Source organism: Leptopilina heterotoma, unplaced genomic scaffold (assembly GCF_015476425.1).
Source record: "Leptopilina heterotoma isolate Lh14 unplaced genomic scaffold, ASM1547642v1 Lhet_59, whole genome shotgun sequence".
Classification (NCBI taxonomy): domain Eukaryota; kingdom Metazoa; phylum Arthropoda; class Insecta; order Hymenoptera; family Figitidae; genus Leptopilina; species Leptopilina heterotoma.
The window spans coordinates 1,664,935-1,690,764 of NW_025111133.1; the positions used below are offsets into that span (position 1 = coordinate 1,664,935).

General features: G+C 27.0%; 2 protein-coding genes across 4 annotated transcripts in view; both read right to left on the minus strand.

Moving 5' to 3' along the window:
- Nucleotides 1-10,976, minus strand: part of LOC122509009 (myc box-dependent-interacting protein 1) — a 43,155-nt gene extending 32,179 nt beyond the window's left edge. For 2 of the 3 annotated variants that reach the window (XM_043622740.1, XM_043622738.1), the window contains exon 1: nt 10,733-10,976. In XM_043622740.1, the coding sequence (XP_043478675.1) occupies nt 10,733-10,801 (69 nt within the window). In that variant the 5' untranslated portion in view covers nt 10,802-10,976. The remainder of the gene's footprint in view (nt 1-10,732) is intronic. The other variant, XM_043622739.1, reaches the window with a different exon arrangement.
- A 1,105-nt stretch (nt 10,977-12,081) lies between these two features.
- On the minus strand, nt 12,082-20,746 carry LOC122509014 (acidic leucine-rich nuclear phosphoprotein 32 family member A). The gene is made up of 8 exons (XM_043622745.1): nt 20,475-20,746; nt 16,134-16,277; nt 15,934-16,053; nt 15,350-15,462; nt 15,114-15,211; nt 14,878-14,948; nt 14,681-14,780; nt 12,082-14,318 (listed from the first exon to the last, which is right to left on the minus strand). Exons 1-8 carry the CDS (start codon nt 20,520-20,522, stop codon nt 14,257-14,259), a joined length of 756 nt encoding a protein of 251 aa, XP_043478680.1. The 5' UTR covers nt 20,523-20,746; the 3' UTR covers nt 12,082-14,256.
- Between the last annotated feature and the right edge of the window lie 5,084 nt (nt 20,747-25,830).

Here is a 25,830-nt window from a genome sequence, read left to right on the forward strand (position 1 = left end):
ATTTCTTAAGGTGTGTTTCAACACGAGATGTGCAAGAGAAGAGAACACAAGAGAATATGAAGAAGGCGGCTTGATCCAAGTTCATATAGATGTGTGAGGTAATGAAATAACGAAAGAGGAAGCTTTGGAGACTGGGTCATCAGTCATAATTCTTACAGTAGGCGATAGCTAGCTATTCGTGACTTGAAAATTTTAAAAAGAATTTCAAAAAAGAAACCCCGGAGAAAGGCAGACAAAGTGCGTAAATGAACGGAAAAAAATTGAACGCTAAAAAGTATTTTAGCACCTCCTCAATAATTATCCAAGTTGTAACATTAAGATATTATTTTAAGATTCTTGAGACGAAGTTTATGGATACCTTATACATGATCATAGAAAAAAAGAAGGTGAAAGGATTAACCACAAGAGGAAAGTCAATGAACCATAACTTTCGTGCCATAATAAAACTATATACACAGTATTATTTTTACTAAATATAAATGTTACCTACTTTCTTACCTAACATATCGCAAAACCAAACAACCGTTTTTCTCTTATTAAAACTCAATCAATCAAAAATCAAAATGCATATTTTTCTTATCAAAAATATACAAATCTCCATTTTCTATTCTCTATTCACTAAAACAAAAAATGTCTCTCTGCTTAAAAGATATAAATGGAAAATCCGATTGATAAAAATGTCGAAGAGCAATGAAACAAAAAAATAGAGAAAAAGTGAAAGCAAGAGAAGTGTATATACAATAAGAAATCATGAAACGAACAATTGACACGGCATTAAAAGGATGCCTTATAACATTCTGTCTCGCGTATTTATACTTGTTAACTAAGTATGTTGGATCTGAGCCAGAATCAGTGGACCCTAAACTGACATGTCTCGGATCGGAAAGAATGATCAACTGCGATTACTTGTTTCATTTGTATCAAAAAAGAAAACTCCAACAAAAACAATTTTATCAACACTTACTGCAAAAATAAATAGTCACCATTCAGTTATTTTCATTACACTTTACACTTCGTTTCAATCAGGCAGAAAAAGCCAATAAAGAAATATTGCTAATGAATTCTCCAATCACTTAATAATTAATAAATAATCCTCTAGGATAAATGAACCGTTTTCTCGAGTATTTCCCAATTGAATTTTTCTCTAAACAAAGAAATGAATAAAAAAAATGAATAAAAATAAATAAAAATAATTAAAAATAAATAAGAAACGAATAAAAAAATGACCAAAGAAATAAATAAAGAAACTCAAGAAAGGATACTTGAAGAAAGTTAATTAATAAAAATTGGCAACGATCAAGGCCATTAGCGTTGACATTTTCGACACGTCGAGAGTTAATCTAGAGACAATACAGACAAACGAGTCTTTCTATTCGACCTGGTTGCCAACTGGTTATCGTATAAACCAAGTTCTCGTACTGTTAATTGTAAAGAGACCAAGATTCTAAGTGCAGTCCTGTCTATTTGAAGAGAGAAACACTTGTAAACTACCTTTCCTTAACTCGACAGTTCGATTCCATTTGGTCACCATTTTCCAAGAAGATTTAAACACTTAAATAAAATTATCTTCACTGTAATTTAATCAGTTCTCATTTCTAATTTTCTATCATTCAACTTTTGGTAGTTTTGCGACAAATTTTATTTCTCCGCATATCGATCAACAAGAGTCGCAACATCCTATTAATTGAGAACTTGTACTGCTTTAATCAAGTGCAGTGACCTCGCCTCTTCCAATCCAAAGAAATACGACTAAACTTCAAAAATTAACTTTCTAAGGAAGCAAAATTCATTGCAAATAGTTGAAAATAGAAAAAATAGTAAAATTACTTAAAATAGAGAATAATTGTCTTAGAAAAAATTTGTTCTTCTCGAAAAATTTCAACCTAAAAAGATGCCAATCATATTTGAAGAAAATCATTTGCTTAGAAAGTTTTCGTGACAAGACTAGTAAAATTGACGATTATTTTTAGAAGTCTAATGATCCCGGTTGAGTTGGCATTTCTCCATACGAATTTCTTCCCAAGCCACTAAGCTGAAGTGTGTCAAAGCCAGATTTTCGAAAAGAAATTATCAGCTCGTACCTACTAACAGTTACTTAATAGTTATCAACAATTCTACAAAAACTTCAAATGCAACAAAACTATGAAATATTACAACTACTAATCTAAATTGCTAACAAATTTGGATAATAAAAACCAGATTATTACCTACAATCACTATGCATGACATATCAAGAATCTAAACAGCCACGCAAATCGATATTTCCCTCAAAATCCTTTCTCTTATTTTTTACCTCGTTCTAATAAAATCGACATTTTAGATAAATTTTCATTATTTCATTAGATAATTTTCATCATTGATAATAAAATTTAATCTGAAACAAATACAAATTTTGTTCTAATTTCCATTTCAGAAAATCTAGAGCCAGATGATAAATTTTCAAATTTATCGAGACTAGGAATGCACACAAGCTTCTAGTAAATGGGAAAGGGACACTGCCGTATGGAGGATAGAAACGAATGACTTCGTCTCTGAGAAAACGACAGGCTCACAGATATATTTGCAGACAGTCGCGGAACAAGAAATCCCGGGACTCAGGGACGAGAATAGTAACTGGTAGGCGAGGTGTACCAAGATCGAGAGTGGACACTGGCTACTTGATGACCTAGGAGATCTACTATTTTATCCAGAAATTGCTCTTTTTTGCACCAACTTTCCTCAGTCGCTCTAATTTCATCTGAACTTGAATTACCTTCAGAAAACCCTCTTACGAACATAAACGCCATCATCAAATCTCCTTGTAAATTGCTTTAGAGAAAACTTTTAACAATTTACAAATTTTTTGTTGTTAGGACAGAAAAAAAAATTTGCATCAAGAGCTATTTTCCATCATTATCTATTTTAGATAAAAAAAAATTTATGAGGATAAAATTCCCTTTTAGTTATTCAGACGGAAAACCACTTTCAGTGTATTTTTTCTTCTACTGTTCTCTAATAAGTTTTTCCTTAGAAAATTAGTTCACTTGTTCTGGTTGAACACAGCAGCACTGTAACAAGAATCTTAATTAAAAATCGATTTAAATTCAGTATTGTCTGCTTACATCTAAAATCCCCCAAAATTCCGTTGCGTAAGATCAGCAAATTTAGGACTTTCTTGCTGCCTTAAAATAAGACTTTCTTTTTACTGTAAAAAACCCCCATTTTTTAAAATTACGAATCGCAAGTCGCGAGTCGAGTGTAAAGAGCGTTTCAACGAGACGATCTCTAAAATAGAAACCTATCAAAATATTCAATTGGCCGTTTATCACTCATTTGGTACAATTTCCTGTTTCAAAATAAGCAAAAAGGAGAAATCAGACAAGAAACCTTTTCAAATGACTGGTTCCAGGTCCTTACACATTTCCTCTTTCTCTCTCGTGGCTCATCATAATCATCATCATCATCATCATCATCTGCGGCACATCTCATATCAGACAGATATCTTTTCATTGTTATTTAGCCTGAAGACTATAGATGTAAGTCAGTTATATTTGTTAAGTTTCTCTAACACAGAGAAGCGCATGGCAAATGGAAGGTAAATTCCGATATAATCCACGATACCGCAGGCAGGCAATGCACTTTACAACGGAGGCAAAAGGCCTGCCAAGTTAATGGGCTGCTCTCTGGCACCGGTACTGGCTTTCTTCGCCCCAAGTAACTTGGTGGTTTTTAACCAACACCTCGCCTATAACAACACTTATAGGACCCAGGTCAGGAAGTACTCTCGCTTCATCGACAATTCCCTTATAAATTCAGCATCTAATTACATCGCTACTGAATTACCTGACTCTCCTTTAATTACATTACATAATTCTCTGTTTGCGGTTTTACAAATGTCGATCTAGCAAATCGTGGAATTCATTTTCAAAAAGCGATTGTGTTAACTACCAACACAGATTACGAGGGATAAAAATAAATCACTACAAAACAAAACTAATGCAAATTTTTTATTCAGATGTACCGTAGATGATGATGATGATGATGATGATGAGGCTGAAGTCCGCAGTTTTTAAAAACGAAAAATGAGGCTTTATTTATTATTTTCGCTACATATTTAAATGATCTATAGGTGACTCTCTGATAAGAAAGAGTTAATTCCGAACAAGATGGCTACATAAAAAATTAAGATAGATTAACTATAAAAGAGGGTGATCCGAAAAAGAATCCTTTCCTACTTTCTCGTGTTCCAAAACACCGACTTCAGTCTCATAATTTTTCGTAAAAATTGAATATCTAAAAAAGCAGTTCCACATCTCTAAATAAATTATTAATAGACAAATATTCAGTGTTACACTTTCAAATGTTTATATGATTACAGCATTTTATATGAAGGACGTATGTGCGCACAAGTATGCAAGAAAGTTGGTGGTCATGTGAAACTCTATACTCGAACCTGATCAGCTGGAATTCAATGACTTTTCTTGGAAGCATTCTCAGAATTGATAAAGAAGAAAAAACCCAAGAGATAACCTACCACAGAAAATTAATGACAAATTCGAAATAGAAATTTTTTCCACAAAAAATAGCATTTCGAATCGATGGACTTTTTGATAAAGAAAAGGGGGTTTTTCTTGGGTTTGGACCAAGTCTGAAGATACCTTGGCAAAGTAATGCTATAGAGACCGGTTTTACCAGATAAGCTCATGTAAACCCCCCCCCCCCTCCCCCACCCTAAAAACGAACTATACAACAAGCAAGACACCTACGAAATACGAGCGTTATAGGACATTCAATGCATTCCATAAACAGTTTAATGTACTTCGTAATCAACTATTTTCTAATATTAAAAATAATTTTTTCCTTAAAATATTAAAAATAAAGATTGATTTTTGAGGGGTTTGATGAAATATAAATAAAAATTTTTAAATAAAAAAGTAAAATTAGCCCCATAGTCCCTTTGCCAGACAATTAACTTAATGTACGCCCACGAAATTCTAATCTTTGGTATTTGGATATAAAACCTACGCGACAAAATTTTATGAAATAAAAAAAAAATTTCAATTTCAATGATTCATATTTACTATTCGAAATAAGAGACGAAAGAATTTATCGAAACGATTTTCAATAAATAAAAAAAAAAAAAATGCAGATAAAACTTTATCTGTAATTCGATTTAAATTATACATGAGATTATAAATCAAAGATCTGGTCATCATATCTAGGAAAATAAAAATAAAAGATAAAAATACGTATTTCAGAAAAAGACTGCAACTGAATTACTGAAATTTACTGAATTTCAATTATTATTATTATTAATATGATTTATTATTTGATTACGATTTTCTTAGTAATTTAAATAATTAATATAGTTAATACAGTTTATGATCCACAAGTTGTGGGTGTTCAAATGAACGAAATATTTTTCATTAAAAATATTTTTATAAATAAATTACTGATTGCAATAAAAAATGAACTTTATAATTAATTTTTTTGTTACACGTGACATAAAATTATTGTAATAAAATTTTATTTTCAAAGAGAAATAATTAAATTTCGTTCAATTTAATTAAACGCTCAAAATTTTAGGAGCATTTCAATTAAATTTTATTTTATTACCTAATTATTAATATAGTAGGTCAAATTTATACGGTAGTTTAAATTAATTTTGTTTTTATTTACTTATTTATTATATAAAGTCATTATTATATTGATAATAATTATTAATAATTATTATATTAATGATTATTAATAATAATTATTTAATGATTATTAATAGTTATATTAATAATTATTAATAATTAATAAATAATTAGCAAATATTTAACAATTACAATAATTAGCAATAATTTTTTTTTCATTTTCTATAGCATTAATAAACACTAAATTTATATTTAATATCTCAGTACTAAAGATATTTTTTAAAAGATTTTTAAACAAGATTGCTTTTCTATACCGGCAATTGGTAAGGTTTCGGAGTGACATCAATACCTCTTAAAGCACATCCACACACTACGAATTCTAATCGATCTTTAAAATGTGAAACCTGAATAAAAAGATTTCATAAAAAAAAATAAAAATTAATTCCACATATTCTGGAAAAAAATATTTCGCAAACAATTCCCTTTTTACAAATTTACTCTAAATTTGTAAAAATAATAACTTTTTTTTCGAAAAATCTTCTTTTCTAAAAATCTGGTTTTTTTAACGGAAAAAAAACTATTTTCCCTAACAATTAAAATATTTTATAACAAGATTACGGTTAATCTCTTTGCCCTGAATCAATATATACACACTCACATATAATATGAATCACAAATTATGTTCCAAGGTAAATAGTTTGTTTAACGGTCAGATATATTTATAAAATTTTACAGTTATATTTAGAAACCGAAAAATTTCACGTGAACAGGTAAATAAAAAAAAGAGTTAATAAAATTATATATTTTTTAAATTTGTTTCCTATTCAGTGAATTTCAATTTATTTCAATCCTTTCAAATTCATTTCATTCAACGATTTTTTTTTTAATTAATTCCATTCATTGAATTTTTCAATTTATTTTTCCATTCAAATGATTTCTAATTTTAATTCACGCTCAATATAGAAATTTATAATTCAATTTGTCAATAAAGAATTGCATTTGGAGAAAAATAAAAACAATCTAATTAAAACTTCCTTATCAAATTTTAATTAGAAAATAAAAATTTAATTTAAATTTGCTTATCAAATTTTAATTAAATCATTCTCGATTTAAATCATAAAACACCAAAAATGAATAAATAAAAAATAATAAATTAATTAAGTCAAATCAAATAATTATTAAGCATATAAAAAAGAAATGTAAAAAATTATAAATTACAATTTATTAAAAATACTTTCTCATTGTGATGGGAATGTAAAATAAATTAATATTTATCAAATCTTATAAATCAAGTTCAAAGTTACGATATAGAGGAAAAGAAATTAGTTGCAAGTTTACATGAAAAAATAAAAGTAATTATGTCCTTATCATTGTTGTCTATATGAAAAAAAAATCTAAGGATCATGTTTCTTCTAAATCATGAGTATTAACAATTAGAAAAAAAGTGAAAAAAAACCTGCAAACTCATATATAATGAAAGTAATTAGAGACAAAATATACGTCAGACGATTGTTGAAAAAGATTAAGGCATTAAGGCCAGGCCGTGTGTACAACTCATAACAAAAGCAACGAGATTATATCATCTTTCCGGTAAAGCATCTTTGAAGCAGAATCTTAATTTTTCAATCATTGATTCTCCGAGAATTTTAAATTTGCAAAAAAAAAAAAAATGTTCTACTTTTAATTAATAATTAACAATTAACAATTGGTTAACGATTCGTCATTGGTAGTAGCAATTAATGCTATTAACAAGTAACGCTAATAACTTTATTAGCTTTATTTAACTAAATTTCCAACTTTTAAAATATTGGAAATTTATTGTAGCCTTTGATCTAATTTGTTCATAAAAATAACTCATCGATTAATAAAATACAGAAAAATTCACTATCCTTATTTAATTATTATTAATTACTTAATAAATTAATTTCCAACTTACTAAATAAATAAAAACGAATAAAATTATGTAGAAAAATTCACTATCGTTATTCAATTATTATTAATTACTAAATTGATTTCTAAATTTCCGAATAAATAAAAAAAATGAAATTATTATAAATAAAAAATTATTTATTGCTCCAAATAACTGAGTTTTTATTGTACAATAAAAATAAATTATACTTTCAATTATATTTTAAATTTAGAGAGAGAGTGAATAGAATATATCTTTTTTTAAACAGACAGCAGTGAGTAATATAAACAATAGTATACACTCGATTCTCGTTATAACGACGATCTCGGGACTTCAAAATCTCGATATTACGACGAAAGGAGAGGATCCTACTTCACGTTCTATTCAAACGTCAAATACGTGCTAAATTTTTCGTAAAGTATGTTTATTTATATTAAAAGTTTTTGAATTATGAAATCAGTTTAAAGAAAAAGTAAGTATTTTTAATAATAATCGGATCACTAGATTCTTTAGGTTAAATAAATTTAAGAGTCGATTAAATTTATCGTTTTTTTTGAGTTAACCAAAATTTTGGTTAAATTAAATTCTTAAATTCGTTCGTGTTTTTTTTGTCGTTGTATCGAGAGTTTTAATGTTCGTTATAACGAGATTCGTTATAACAAGAATCGAGTGTACATACAAAATAATTTCTTACTAAATAATTAAATAGCATCGATCATTTAATATTTAATTCCAATCACGTGCGAGTTTACTGAACCGAACAACTCGGTACCTTGTAAGGTTATATGAATACTACAAGTGGTCGACGTACATTTTCTAGTGTAAATCTTTCTGAGCTCTTGAACTTTGAACCGAGAACAACTATAAACTGTCAGTGTCAATGTCTTTCCGGACCTTCCACAAATATCATTAAATTTTTATTCACTCCAATCTCCCGAAAATAGTTCAATTTTTATTCAAATGGAAAATTTCTAGCAACCCTTTCACGAATTTCTTTCGCAAATTATAGAAATTATTTGATTTCTAACAAAAACAACAACAAAAACAATAATAATAATAATAATAATTTCCTTAAAATTTGGTACTTTCAAATAAACGAACTAAAATATTTTCAAAATTTACTAAAATAAAATTAAAAAGAAAATAAATTGAAAGTTTAATAGAAAGGAATTAATTTCCTTTAAGAAAGAAATATTTTCTAACAAAATTCAAATTAACAACAAATAAATAACAAAATTAACGAAATTTAAAAAAATTGTCGACAATATGAACTTTTGAATCTTCAGGGATAATAATAATAATAATAATAATAATAATAATAATAAAATAATAATACAAGAATAATAATAATTAATTAGTAATTAATTAATAATTATTAATTATAATAATAATTATTATTTTAATAAAATAACTGGGTACTAACGTTACGTTCTAGCACGAAAAAGGAAAAGTTGAAATAAAAAATAATTAATAATAATATATTAGCAATAAATCCTCGAGATAACATTACAGTTACATAATTGTTCTAACTAGTAAAATTAATAATCTTAATGAATGAAATAGGTTATCAAACCGAGCTCGCAATAAATTATTTAACACTCATTTTCAGCACTGGCCTTGATTAAGTTTGAAACATTCAATCTAAACAAGAATTTTTTTTTAATACATCTATAAATTATTTTTTCATCTATTATGAGCGAATAGATATTTCTATTAAGATAAGAAATCAATTATTTTCTATGTGAAGTAATATTTCAAACTAATTTTCGGATCGACTTCAGTAAATAATTGACTTTATTTAAATTTTAATCTTTTTTGGAAAAAAAATTGCGAATTAAAAATTAAAATTAAAAAAGTAAAACATTGTCTCATGATATTCCGTATTTTATCGCGTAGTAAATTCATGGGAATTTTAATTAGTAATGATAACCCCCATTAGATAGTTAATAAATTAATTTAAAGAGTAAATTTAATAATTTATTTTAATTAAATGAAAAAAATAGGTTTGTAAAATAATTTATTGACGGATATTTTAGGCCGCTATTTTCCACGTATGGTAATTAGTCAATTTTCAAAAATATAAGTGAGGTACTAAACAATTTTAAAATATATCTCTAGTTATGAATATAAATTCTAGGCCAGCGAAAACGAAAGGATGCAGATGCAGACGCCAACGATGGTAATTTTTCATGCTATAAATCAATCGAGAGACAGTCTTGTCAAGGTGCAGGCAATAAACCACAAAATCTTTTCTATTGAAAAAAAATTCGATTCCCCGTAATCTCAAAAAAATCGATAATTCTTAATATTGTTTTCAAGCAAAGAAAAATTAAATTTCTTCCAGGAAAATTTAAATATTCAATTCTGAAGATAAGATATTAAATTTGGTTGAGGGCATAAAATAAAAATAACAAAAAGAATCTCGACTGATGAACGTAATTAAGTTTACTTCCTTTGTAATAATTAATTAGAATTTACGGAAGTAAGAAATTAAGGTAAGCATAACGACTATGGAGAAGAATTATTCGAAAGATCACCGCCCGGGATAATTAATTTACCAGAACATTCAGAAGTATGTAATTGTAAAACAGAAGAATATATACAATTCACAAATAAATAACCTGACTATGCCAATGTGGCATTGACGCGAGTTGCATAAGTAATTGTCATTTTAAATAGAGCTCCATAGTATAATAGACAATAGATTTGCGTTCGTCAGTTACATAAGACGCTGTATCAAAGTATAATACAAATTTTCAGATGATAGTCTACGATAAATGAATGACATATGAAATATATGAAATGTACATGATTCACAGTCAGTGGTTGAATACGTCAGACAATTTTTTTTTTGGCACTTGAAAGGGCGCCGCAAAACACAAGAGGTTATATTAATTCAACGGGATGAAATTTAACCTGTCGGTGAACGTCACCGCTAGAATTTTATTATTGCGAAGGTGTGCGTCGTGCACAATTTTCTCATTAGTTCCGCTCAACTCCAAAGCCTTCGTCATTTGCAATTTTTTTTTCTCTTTATTTTTTCTAATTCTTACACAATTAAAGATTCTGAATTTCAAAGTTTGAAACTAGTTTCAAAGTACTGAATAACGTATTTCGGTATTTGCTATTTGGTCATGTGTTTTAGTTTTTTAAAAAAAATATCCAAGATGTTTAATGAAAATTTTTAAAAAATATATACACATACCTTCTCTTTCGCTCTACCTGCATGTTTTTGCATTGTCTTCGCGATCAACGCACCTTTACTCTCAGCCATTTTTATTTTCCTTCCAATGATGACAATTAAAACACAATTCCCTTTGTTGATTTTGGCTATTTGACACAAAACTTTAACTTGATAAGCCGGCTACTTTTCTTATCACGATTAAACTGTATTGAAACCAAGTTCACTGAATGAAGCGCGAGGAGAAACTGGAAATGCAGCAGGGCATGTGGCGGCCATTTTGATTTTTAGTTCGGCAACTGGCCGATGGTGGCAGCAGTGCACGGCTCGAGTTGGCAGCACTGCGAAATTCAAAATACTGAAAAAAGAAAACTGTAAATTATATATTATTTATTTATTAAACAAAAGTTTTTATTCATTTTTATTAAAAATTGTTATTAAAATAGTAATGCTAACAGTTATTTGTAAAATATTGTAGTAAATATAAAAATTATGTAATTAACGATGAATATTATACACGTGAAATTAGTTTAACTGTGTGAACATTGTTTACTTTAAAAAAATAAACAGTTAATCAATTGTTGACTAATGTTCGTCGTGAAAATACCGGAAAATTGACATCAAGTCTCGGTTTTTACGTATTTGATGAATATATTGATAACATCATCCACATGTAAGTGTTAATTTTATACTATTTATTAATTATTATCAAAAATCAAAATGAATAATCGATTTGATCATTCTGACAAAATTGTTCGATTTATAGGTTAGGTTAACTTACTGTCAATTTTAATATTAATAAATAATATTTTATAAAAAAAAACATTTAGTTACAATTACCAATTAGAGTATATTTTTATTTTAATCAAACAATATTATTTAAGTCTTTATTAATTTGTTGTATTTTTATTAATTATAATATTTGCCCTTAATTGAAATTCAACACAATTTTTTTTTGTCAAAAATATAAAGAAAAAAGAAGGACAGTAATAAAAGAAACGGAGTATTTTCACTAAAATAAATTTATTACGTAAATATCAAATTCAATGAAAATATTAATTTCTAACAAAAACATCTTCTATTTCTTGTCCAATCTAAAAACTATAAATTAAACAAATTTTTTCGAAAAATATTTGCGAAGAAAAGAAAACCTGTCATTCTACAAATAATTTATTAAAAACTGAAATATAATTATATATATAATATGTGGACAAGAAAATCAAAGAGTTAGTATACAAAAATCAAAGATCATGCCTATATAAGTTTTGAAGGAAATAATACAATATTATTTTATATATATATAATTATCGATATAATTTCTACAAGACGATTAGAGGTATAACAACCGCAATTAAGTACAGATAACAGATTCATTGATTTGTAAATTGATTTTATTAATAAATTATTTTTTCTTATTTTTGTGATGAAGATTTACTCAAAAATAAACAAATGTTTTTTTTTCTTTATGATAAAAAATCCACTTTTAACAACAGAACAGACAGACAATATTATGTATATACGAATTTTTAAAGTTTTAACTAAGATTGTAGTTTAAAAACATAAATTCTTTTCTTTCGATTAAATTATTTAAATGGTCTATCCAAAATCACAATTGACAAAAGTTCTTTTATCTTGCTTTTTTTGCTGTGAGAGCGAAGTGCGCGGAATAATTTTCATATATATTTTGTTTTTTCTTTTTGACAAATACATTTTTCCGCGCGAATCGCAATTACAATATTCACGAATTTACAGATTTAGACCTCTGTACACGTCTCATTTATTCACTGTACCTAATATAAATTTGCATTTTTTTTAGTCCTGGAAAAATTGGATAAGGCCATAAACCAATCTGGCGGCATTAATAATATTGCGCCAGGGTACTTGATCTTCTACCGCAAATTGTTTTTAAATTTTTTTTTAGTTTTATAATTATTTTTTTGTTACAAAAAAATTAACCTTTCTTTAAACTCGCATTCTTTGAAACATTTTTCTTGTTTTCATCCATCCCATTCTTACATACGGTCATAATTCTCTATGTTTTCTTTTTTGTTTGTCCAAGTCAAGTTTCTCGTAACGTCAGTCACATACAATTAGTTGCGTTTTTAACGTTTATAATAAATCCGCCGCATTTATATATTTTTTTATAATAGGAATAAATTTTTTTCGAATACTTTTAGTCGGTCTGCCCTTATAATTATAAATTTTTCTCACTCTTCAATTACCATTTCGTAATCGTTGTGAAAGCATATATATATATATATATTCAAACATTTGTTTCTTTAAAAATCATAAGAATCATAATTTAATAATAGTAATAATAATATAATAATATTAATAATAATAATATTAATATAATAATAATTAATAATGATCATCATTGTCGTCAATAATTACCTTCACGCGTTACTCAATGTAATACACGATTAGCTCTCTTGTGATTTTTCAAGACAGAAAGTAAAGACTGGAATATTTGTTGATTATGTTAGTTTTTTCTTTTTTTGATTTTTGTATTTAGAAGAAACTTAAAACGTAAAAAAAAAATTGTTTGCAAAACAAAAAAGTAACGAAAATATTTGTTTAAAAAAATATTTGATTGCACTGTTTTACAATTTATTGGAATCTGTTATCTGTACATTGCCTAGTGGATTTATCGATAAAATTTTTTTTATTTTCACGAAAAAAATACTTATTTAAAAAAAAAAAGCTTTTTACAACCATTGTCTACATTTTTTTCTTTTATACATATATATAAAATATATATACATATATGTAGAAAAGAGAAGAAAAAATCTGATATTTAGCCTTGGACCCAGACTTGATTTTCTTAATTAATAGTTATTTCTTTAATTTCTGTCCTAAAACTCACAGCGACATAATGCTTTTTTCAAATTGTTGGTGTAAACCTGTACAAAAGTTGTTCTTTTTTTTTACTCTATACTTATTAAATGGTACAATAATAATGTATTTAAAATGTAACTTATGTAATCTTATTACTGATTAACGACGGCTGCATTCCAGCATGACCAGCCTTTGGCCGACCGAAGCTAACAGACAAATGCGCTCCATTCAAGTGTAAAACTCTTGCTTGCCTTCCCGAGTTCATCAAATATTGTTTTTTCTTTTTTTTAAATCTTTTTTCTCCTAACTCCCATACACTCACACACTATGCAACACCTCTAATTCTCTAACTATATACTCTATATAAAATATCGTTAGTATAACTAAAACGTGTTGGGTCTAGCTGGAATGCAGGCCCCTATTTTTTTTATGCCTTTTATATCCGTTGTTCATCTCTCACTTCGTTTTTTTTTCAATTCTTGTCTCAAAAAACAGTTTTCAGTCAATGATTTTTTCTCTATTTTTTTCTCACTCTCTCGTTCTCTTTCTCTCTTTTTTTACTAATAAAATCACACCACTAACTGTACTGTCATTGGTCGGTCAATAAGTTTGATTCCCAGCTGTTCACTCGGCGGCGCAATCATTGTTATTATTTATACGAAATTTTACACACTCATTCGACAGTAGCGAAAAACCTTAATCTTGAATTTCTAATTTTCCGGTTCTCCACCATCTTCATGTTTTCTCTTTTTACCTCGAGCTGGAGACGATTCTGTTAGATACGAAAATTCATTTTCTCAATTATAAAATGTGAAAGATTCTTAACTCTCTCATTGTTAAATTAATTAATTAACAATTATAATGCAATTAATAAATTAATATCTAGTTAATTAAATTATTTAATTCATTTCTAGTTAATTAAATTATTTATGTAATTTCCAGTTAAGTAAATTATTTAATTAATTTATAGTTAATTAAATTATTTATGTAATTTTTACTTAATTAAATTTTCAGTATGTAATTAAAAAAAAAAGAAATCAATGAAAAATTATTTTCATTGGTCCAATTATCTAATAAAAAGAAGTGTTTGTCCTGTTAAAAAAATAGATATTTCTGAAAAGTACAAAAACTCACCTTCTTCTTGCTCTTGATCTTCTTCATCGAAATCTTCATCATCATCATCGTCTTCCTCCTCCTCGTCTCCCTCTTCGTAATTCTCTTCATCACTGTCGTCCTTTTAAAAAATACAAAAACTTTTGTAAAAAATTTGAACTTTTGAAAAAAATGTTTCTTAAAACTTCGGTTTATTAACAATTTACTCTTTTACTTACTTCTTGATCTTTGTAAATCTCTGCCAATCCTATATCTTCATCGAAGATCTCATCATCTTCCTCGTCAGAGACTGAAACAATAGGAATTAAAACTTTTTTTAAATACTAAACAAAAAATAAAAATTCAGTAGAACAGTAAAAATTGAAAGGATAAAATTTAACACAAGATAAAATTTTTAATTTTGAAAAATTTTACACTTTTTTTCAATTTTATCGAAAACTTTCAAAGTCTTTACCTTCTTCACTGTCTTCATCGACATTTTCATTTTCGTTTCCATTGACTTCGTCGTCCTCTCCTTCACTGTCGTCTACCTCACAATCATGTACATCAAATCTGTTTAAGAAAAAAATCATTAAGAATTAATGATTTTTAATAAACACTTTTTGTCAATTTTAAAAAAATTTGCAATTAAAATAATTAACAAGAGAGTAAAAAATAAACTGTAAATTTTTTCAATTTTACACAACTTACCCATCCAAATATCGTAGACTCGGAATAAGACTGAAAACTTTCTCCCTGTAATTATCCATATTTGTTGCTTCATTGTTAAAGAGGTCCAAGCTTTTCAAATTTTTGAATTCTTTCTGTAAAACGAAATAGAATTTTGCTTTTATATTTATATAAATTAAGTAAATTAAATTAATTATATAAATAATATATTAAATTAAAAAAATATTTATGAAATAAATATCTAATAACATTAAATTAACTGCAATAAACATATAATAAAAATAATAACGTGGATCGAGTTCACAACGTGAATTCAACGATTCAGCAATATTTTTCATTACAAATTTTTATGTTTTGAATGGTTGATTAAATATTACGTTTTTCGACAAAAATTTGAATAGAAACAGAAAATAAAGAAAGATGTTTGTTGAAATATTTTGTTTTGGAGAATTAATTTATTAATTATAATAATTCAAGAGAAAGAAATATTTGAAAAAGAAAATTTTTTTCTATTAAGTCGTTGATTATAAACGTTGTGAACTTGATGAACGTAGACAATATGGAAATTGTATATAAAATATTGTAAATTTCGAGAATAAACTTACAAGAGGCTGTAGCGTATCCAAATCCTTAATTTTGTTCCCACTGAGGTTTAGATGAGTCAATTTAGGGCTCGTGTGAAGAAAATTCAAACCACCAGAGATTCGATTGTCACTCAACTCCAACTGTAAATTTCAATTTTTCTTTTAGTTTCAAAACCCAGATAGAATAAAAGTAAAAATTTTAAAAGTTCTCGTCTACTAACCTTCTTAAGATTCGGTAATTTGGGGAAACCTTTTAAACTTGTAAGGCCCACATTGATAAGACTCAATTTTTCCAAAGCTACATATTCATCTGTCAGTCCAACAATATTTGTACTCCGACAATTGTCCAAAACAAAATCTGTAATCTGAAACAAATTTTACAAATATTAGGAAAATTGCTCATAGAAAAATTTGTCGAATTTAATTATAAAAAGAAAGGTTTATTAATAATTACACAGAAGAATAATATTTACGCAAATGAACAATATTTACGCAAATGAACAATATTTACACAAATAAATAATATGTAATGATAAAAATAGCTCCAGGAAAAAATTAAAAAACGAAAGAAACAAAAGTTCCGTAACTAGAACACTAAAAATCAATTGTCAGTCTAAAAAAAAAATTTAAGTACTGCACCAAATTTTTTTTTTCCAAGGCACCTCATAATGAGCTATCAGTTTCAATTGTCATGGAAACAATAGTTTAAAGGTCATTTATACAATCAGATCTTCAAGGTTGCATGTTAGACTATCGATATTCTCTTCTCAAATAAAATACACGCAATTGCAATGATTTTTATTGACCCATTTTTTTTAAAACAAGTTTCCATCTCCTTTGAAAAATGCATCAATCCTAAAAATAAGCGTGTGAGAAGGAGAGTCAACAAGTGGTGTGAGATAAAAGATAAGAGAGTTTAAGAAATTCTTTTTTCATTTCGTGAAGAATTCTCTCACGTGTTGCGTCATCCCTTCGTTCCCTCGGTTCCCTCCAATAACGAAAATAAAACGGAAGTGTCTAAAAATGCATAATTATAACAGTCATCCATAAAATGACAGTTATCTCTTTTCAAATGGCGTTAAAATTCAAATAAGGAAGGAGAGAAAGAGAGTGAGAGAGATTTGCAGGAGATGGGCTATTTTATTGATCGAAGGAAAAGTAAGGTAAGGGAGTAAAGTGACGAGAAAGAGAGACAGAGTGAGAGAGAGGGTTTTGCTGTAGCATTAGGCGGGGAAATATGTATATAGAGTTTTGTGACGATGCAGAAAAGGAGGGGACACAGGAGCGTACGGGATCCGTGTCTTGTTTAGCGACATCGGGTAAAAACTACCGAGAGAGCGACAAGTAGTGACTGCGGCACGCGACAGGTCCGAACTTGATCAGTTCAAAACCCGTGGTTATCCCACAAATCGCTTTCACATCGACGCGATGTGCATCCGCGCACTTTAATCTTAGATAGGCTGCCCGACATTTCTACCAAAGGATTGGTCACGTCGCGCAAACCACAATCAACATCTGAATCGTAATTTTTTCATTTTTCAAACAATAATTAATCACTTCTAAAAAAATCATAAATCAAAATTTTCACTCAAATAGCATTTTTCAAGTCAAACCTCCAAATGTCAGAATTTCTACCTTACCGACACTTCCATTAGTTCATCATCAATTAAAATTTACAAAAAAAAAACCAAATAAAAAATTCAAACTCCCTAAAGCGAAAATAAATAAAAATGCACTTTTAAAAAACTGTCAAATTTTGCTTCCGCTACAAATCTTTGTTTTGTAAAAATCCAAAAAGTAGAACTATAATTTAAAAAAAAGAGAAATTACAAGAAACAATACATAATTTAAATATAAAAATTAAATTGTTTAAAAAAAATAAGATTAAAAATAATTTGATTGAGATAAAATATTCAGCTCTCATTGAATAAGTGATGAGGTTAGGAATTTGTGGAAGGCGAGAAAGAATTTAAATAAAATATGGTTTTCCTACGGCCCTGCAAGGTGGTAACAGTTATGGGACATGTTTTGCGGCGTGTAGGGGGTGGATCAATGACAATCACAGGTCAACGAGAAACTCTCCTTCCTCTCAGAGTGTGAATCCCTTCCCACTGATTTAACCCTTCTCTCTAAAGTAATCCCATAAAAAATGCTCAAGTTCACACGATGCGACAGAATATCCCCTATTCATGATTCAAATTCCATCCAATCACTTAATTATTCAATATAAAAGTAAATACAAATCTTTTGAAAAATGTGTCATTGTTTTGAAATAAATATCCCGAAAAAACAAAAATTAAGGCACCGTTCATCTAATCACGCCCCTGATCAACTTAGAAGATTCTAAATTCTAATTTTCGATTCAAAATTCTCCTATTAAGTGCATATCATATTTTTAATTTTAAAAAATAATTGGTCAATAAAAATTTTAAAAATTGGTATTTATTTTTACTTTTACGTTTTTTTCAATTAAAAATACAAAGTGAAGAGTTAAATGCGTGTCACTTGGCGCCAAAGTGGACTCGTCCAAGATGGCAACGTGGGTTGAAGCGACAGGTAGGGGGAAAGTTTATTTCCAGAGGGGAAAAAAAACGATAACACAATAAACACAAAGTAGCTAAATGAAAATTTAAAAATAAAACACAATTTTTTTTAAGAAAAAGCACTCATAAAAATGTTGAATAATTACGTGAATATTATATATCCCCCTGTAAACATGATAAACGCGCACACCGGTTGCAAATGGTGTTTGTTATGCGCAACTCCCACGGTGGCATCTCACACAGCCTCTCTTCTCAACACGCACCACCATCCCCCTTGCACAGATTCTAAACGTTTCAAATTAATTTACATAATATACCTCGTGGATAAAATTCTTCACGGAACTAATGCCAACTTGTAATCTTCACTTTCTTTCATTTGGCGTCTTGTCAACAATGGCGTCCAGAGGGGGAACGAGAGATGGGAACAAAAAAAGAAAACATCGCAATAATGCCGGTATTCGGACCTTTTTTTCGGAGTAACAAATTCAATGACTAGTAAATATTATTGAAAACAGAAACAAAAAGCATTTGGAAATTCTCATAAATAAAATAAAAATTACCTAATTATCAATGAAAAATAGAGATTTTTTTTTTTAATTTAATAAAATTGTTATTAGAGTAAATGAGTAAAGTGTAATCGGGGGAATGACCTGTAAGTTCGAAAGATTGTGTCCTTGACCCAATAAAAATATCGATTAGGAAAAATTAAATCGATTGATTTAGGTAAAAGGAGAATATTTGGAACATATTTAAGAGTGTACACGCGATTAAGTAATCGAAGTTAACGATCGAGGCAGGTGCGGGGAGTGGATACGATATGTCGGCTGATGGTTGCTCCGAGTGCATATGTTTTCTCAGGGCTTGATAAAAAGCGAAGGAGCGCGCTGCCTAAACAAAAATGCAACTAACGACCTATTCAAACTCTCATCGAAAATACACATTAGGAAAAAAAATCATTCACTAGAATAATTCATCCAAAAATAAAATTTTTCTACAAAAAAGTCAAATTCAGTTCAGATTGATCAGAGTTCGATAATGGATGGCGATGCAGTGTAACTTCACATGGCCACGCCGTAGGCACAATATTTGTTTACAAAAGTTTTTTTTCGCGCACTAACACAACCGCTACTTCAGCCAATTATCAATTTAAAACAAGTTTTTAATTTTTTTTTTATTCGATCGCCGATCGAAACTTTCTAATTTCATTTTATCAAAATCTGGTAATTTGAAAAAATATAATGACAGTTTTAATAAAGGGAAGATAAGCAAATGAAGAACTTGACTGATAAGAAAGTCAATTAAAAGCAAATCACACATGATCGTTTCATTAAGAAATATGGGCAAAGAAATATTTCGAATTATCAGATATAATTTCCGACATACGATGGCGTTCCTGAGATGGTGTAATATAAATTAATTCATGAACTAAAGACCAAAATTAATAAGAAATGTGAAAGAAAAGTAAAAAAATAGAGAAAATTGGTAATAAAATCGATTCATTAAATTGTTTAATGCAACCGGTAATAATGAGCATGAGTGTGATTAAATCCTAGAATGTCGGCTGTGTTGCGACGTTGCATGCGTGAAGCCGTCGACAAATTTCGGTCGCGCTTTTAACGGAGGAAGCGCCCCGCGTCGAGAAAACAAGACATGCTTTTCATGAAAGGAAAAAAAATCCAAATACCTAACACGATCGCCAAGTGTCATGAGAAGACATATAATTCGGATCATTGTTTCCAAAGCACGCCATGCCTTTTTTTCTAGCGAGCTTCATCCCGTGTCGGCAATGGGACGGCTTTTTTTTCCCCTTTCAAAGAAATTCGTTCTTATCACGCGATGAAAACAGAGGTATCACACACTCAATTTCCCGAAAACAAATCGAATTTAATTTTTTCAATAAATTTACACTTGATAAAAAATTTTAGTATCACACCATGAGGACTTTTGAAAAAAAACGAATAAGTTTGCTTTCAAAGATGAATCGTGTCGAGAGAGAATTTGAAAAATCAAAATACTTACTTCGTTGGGTTTCCTTCCCCGTTTCTCGAGTTCTATCCGCTTTTCCATGGCCGGTGAATTCTTTTCAGCAACTTGAAAAACCGATCACTGCACCTTGCTGCGTCGCAGTAATTGCTTTCAAACCGGGAATATGACGGACGGGACGACCACGATCGGCCACCAGTCGAACAGAACAGTACAGAGCCACCACCGTATGAAGCCAACTCAACGACGGTTCGATTCTCGCTAAACCCTTGCACACCAACCCAACCAACTAGTAAATGGCAAGCAAATGGCGGGGCCCCCACATGACAACAACCTTCAAAGCGGGAAAAGTTAGACATGTCTGGTTCCACTTTCAATATTGACCAATCAGAGCCCTCCGTTCCTCGCGGGTCTCTAGTTCATCCGCCATCTGTCGGACAATCGCCATACTTGTTAGTTAACCGGGAAAATATTACTTTTCAAAAAAAGAATAATTAAATAAATAATTATTAATAATAAATTAATCTTTTCTTCAAGAAATTAATAATTAATAAAAACAAAACTATTTGATAACATTAGAAAATGTTTTCAATCTCATTAAATTTCATTTTATTAATGTTTAAAATATACTATCGATTTCGGAAGTCACGTGATCATTTTTCCCGCAATTTTAATCTCGAAATTGTAAAATTTTTAACCTGCTCTGTAAACATTTTTTTGACAACATTAACAAACAGTAATAATTTCATTGCAGATGTAAATGGATGTAAATAACAATAATGGAAAAACTGGAGAGTGAGATTAGAATGGAAAACAATTTGTGAATCTTTTTGACACTTTGATAAATGATATGCAGAGAAAACAAAGTAAGACAAAGCAACAAAGTTATCAATAAAAGTCAAAAATGAGGTTAAAACGTCTGAAATAGTGGAAATAGTTGATGACCGTTAATGAGAAACATGAGAAAAATAATGGAAACAGTAATGAAATTAAAAAAGGTCATTTGTCTTGGACGCAACAGGTATTTAAATTCATTTATTATGCATTTTAGTATTTTAATTTAGTTGATGAATTTCCTTCTTTTTTTACGTCTTTAGAACTTTTCTTCTGGAATTTAACAAACTGAATTTTATTTTAACTCAGTTTTACATAATTTTTTCTTATTTATAGTAGGTAATTATAATTAAATATTAAATTCAATAATATTTGGGAATTATGCTTATACTAATTGTTAAAAGAATAAAATAGAGGAGAAAAAATTATAGTTTTTCGTAAACATAACCTCTTTTGTCAAAACAAAAAATGTAAACAAAAAGATCGGTGGAAATTTAATTCGAAAATTACTTGGGAAGTTTTTAATGAGGGAGTGTAGAAAGAAAGTCAAAATAATAATAAATATTTTTACTGTCACAATTTCAACAAAAATTAAAGAAAAAAGGAATAATAAAAAGATTAAAATTTTAAAAATATATAGCAAATATTTTTAATATTACAATTATTATATTAAAAAAAGTAATAATAAAAGGAATTAAAATTATTTTAATTTATTTTATTTAATTTAATTCTTTATTTTTTTATTATTTATTTTTTTAACTAAAATGAAATTAATTAAATTAAATTAAATGTAATTCTATAAATTACAATTACAATTGAAAAATAATTGTACAAAATGTTTTTGATAAATATTTTCTTAAAATTATTTTCAAAAATAATTTTAGCTATTACTTATTAATAAATATTTTTTTACAAAATCTGTTTAATAATTATTTTTTTTAGATATTTTTAATCAACATCTTTAAAAATATTTTTAATTATTATTTTTAATAAATATTTTTTGCAAAATCTGTTTAATAAATATTTTTTAAACATATTTTTATTCAATATATTCAAGACTATTTTTAATAATTATTTTTAATCAATATTTTTTTACAAAATAAAATTTTTTTAATCAATATTTTTGAAAAGGATTTTTAATATAGATTTTTAATTATTGTGTAACTAAAGAAAAATATTGAGAATAACAACAATTAAATTAGAAAAAAACTCTTCCGTATAACTATTTAATTATCAAATCAAATTTTCATTTTAAATGCATTCGTTTAGGGAAAAAAATGAAACCAATCACGCGGGACAAAATAATAATTTGAAATTTCTCTCGCTTCTAATTTTAATTAACATAACTTTTATTCAGGAATTTGCTATACTCTTTTTCCGAGAATAGACGACTACCTCCGAACTTTTAAGTCACGTGTGCTTCTCCGTAACTTTTTTCTCCTAAATCTTCGAATTTTAATCAATGAAATTATAATAATAATAATAATAATAATAATAATAATAATAATAATAATAATAGTAATAATAATAATAATTACTAATAATAATAATGAATAATAATTAACAATATTAATAATTAATTATAATAATTAACAATATTGATAATTAATAATAATAATTAAAATAAATAATTAATAAATTACTACAAAATAAAAATAATAAAAAATTAAATACGTCTAAAAATACAGAATAGTTACTATACATATTTCCAAAAATATAAAAAATAGTATTTTTCTTCAATTTACATTCATTAGAAAAATATAAACAAATTAAAAAATATTTGATTAATTTTCTAATTTTGAAAAATAAATTCCTTTCCAAATGAAAATAAAAATTAAAAATCAATTTTCTCCTTTTTCTGTTACGTTTTTGTTTTATATGCAGTTGGAGTGCAAGATGCGCAATCGCAATATTATATTATTACTCTATAGATATATGTATAGGCATTATTTAGTTTTGAATAATCCGCCCCTGAAGGTGTAGTATCTGCGAGGGGTTGTGATCAATATATATTGCTCTAATATATCTATATGTTGGGGTTCTCTTCTCGGTTTTGCTATATCGATGTTGAAACAGAAAACGCGAAACTTACATGCATTCGTATTATTTTTAAAATACTTCACCGTCGCAAATTATATCATCTTTCTCTTTCTCTCCCTCTCTCTCCCTTTCACTATTACTTTCAATATATAGCCGAAACCATTCGCAAAACTTACAATTTCAATTGAACTCTAAAAAATTTTTTTCAATCACGTGACAATAATTAAAAACAAAGTTAAAATTAAAAAACAAAAATAAGTAAATTAAAAACCAAAAAAAATTAATTAACACAAAGAAAATTAATGAAAACAAAAAAAAAAATTAATTAAATCAAAAAAAAATAAATGAAAACAAAACAAGTAAATTAGAACATAAAAATTAAACATCCAAAAATATTAAAAAATATAAGAGTGACAAAAATTAAAAACAAAACTAAATAAATCAGAAAACAAAAAAATAAGTTAAAACATCAAAAAATTGAATTTTAAATAAATTAATTAAATTTGAAGATCGAAAAATAGAAAAATAAATCCATTAAAAAATTAGTGCCTAATATTTATAATTACTTACAGACATTTATTTCTATTTATCTATTTATAAAATTAACGCTAAAGAATAAATTATCGATATAAACCTTTATTTAAAAAAATATTGATGTAACACTTACGTATTTACAAGCTACAATATCAACAATGTTTTTTTTATTTTCTTCTTTTTTTTTGAACAGTGTCGTGCGATTTGTAATGGCAAATTTAAAACTGTTCTTAATTTGTAGCATTTTCTTATAAGTACAAATAACAAAACGATTTGTAAAATGATAAATTTTTTTTTTAGTATTAGTAATAAATTCTTAGACATAAACTTTGCTAAAGATTTTTTTTGTTTTGTTTGTTGTTTTTTTCATTTTCACACATAATAAGCCTATTAAAACTCTGAAGCTACCTTTGAACCATATCTTTTTTTTCTTCACAAAAATTGGTGTTTGTACACAACAATCGAATTTTGTTGTTCTTAAATTGTAATACAACAATGTACTACAAATACAACACTAGCATTAATAAAATCTGTACAATAATATAACATTCGAGGTATAGGGCCCTGTTAAATAAAAGAAAAAAAAATTTTTTAGTTGAAGATTTAAATCTTGTCGCAATTAAACTGGAGAGACATAGATTTCAGACTTTTCGATTCTTTTCACTAATTACTGTTCAAAATTAAATTATTTAAAAATTAATTAGAATATTGAAGAGTTTAATTTAAATCAATTAAAATTTTAGTTTAAAAAATTGAATTAAATGAATTAAATTAAAATTTCAGAATAAAAATTCGAAATTAAAATTTAAATAATTTTCATTTGATTTTGACGAAAACATTTTTTTTTTTTTTTTTTTTTTTTGCTCACTGAGTTACGAAATTAAATATAGAAATCAACATATATAGTTAAAAAATATAAAAAAGTTATTGCATTTTTTGAATCACAATCTCGACGACACAAAGTTTATACATATTTTTTTTTGTAAGAAAGATAAATAATTTTATAAAATTTTTTCCTTTTCTTTCTGTCTCAAAACTGTAATAGAATTATATTATGCTGAGTACAATATGCACACTTTTAAAATAATAATTAATTAAATTATTTTTATTATCAATTAACTAGAAATCTCAATGTTTTTCGCGCGCATACAAATTAAACTTTCCATTTTAATTCGAAAAAAATTTTTACAGAACAATCCAAGTGCTGACTTTTAATTATTATATTATACTAACATTAAAAACTAGATTTTTTATTATATTATTATATTTAAACTTTTTTTGTTACTCAAAACATAGGCCCAAAAATTATGCGAAAAAAATTTTTCTACCTTGCAGAGAGTTGTAATTAAGAAATTTTTTTTGTTTTTACATCACAGCTTTTTATAAAAATTGTTTTTTATTTAAAAAAAAAACATTTTGAAACTTGAATAATTTTGAGCAGGACGCATTCGTTTCTATTTTTTGTAAGTTTTAAAATTTAATTTAATTCACTATTTTTTTCTATTTTTTTGGAGAAATATTGTAAATTTTATTCGATGGAGAAAAAAGTTTATATAATACTAAAAAAAATAAATTGGTTGTTAAAGACAAAATTTCTTTTGTTCTACCTCTTAGAGAAACAATTTTAGACAAAAAATTAGATTTTTTGTTTTTCCTTTCGAATTTTAAAAGAAACGTTTTTTTTAATTTGTTTATTAAACACAGTTTTTTTTTGCTCTAAACGTGTTAAATATTTCAAATTTTTTAATTATAAATTATAACAATTGGATTTACTAAACATTTCAAAATTTTAATATTGAAATTTTATTTTTGTAGTTTTCAATATTGAAATTTTAGTGTCTAAAGTTTTTAATATTGAAATTTTATTTTTTTTAATTTTCAATATTTAAATTTTAGTGTCTAAAGTTTTCAATATTGAAATTTTATTTTTTTAAATTTTCAATATTAAAATTTTATTGTTTTAATTTTCAATATTAAATTTTAT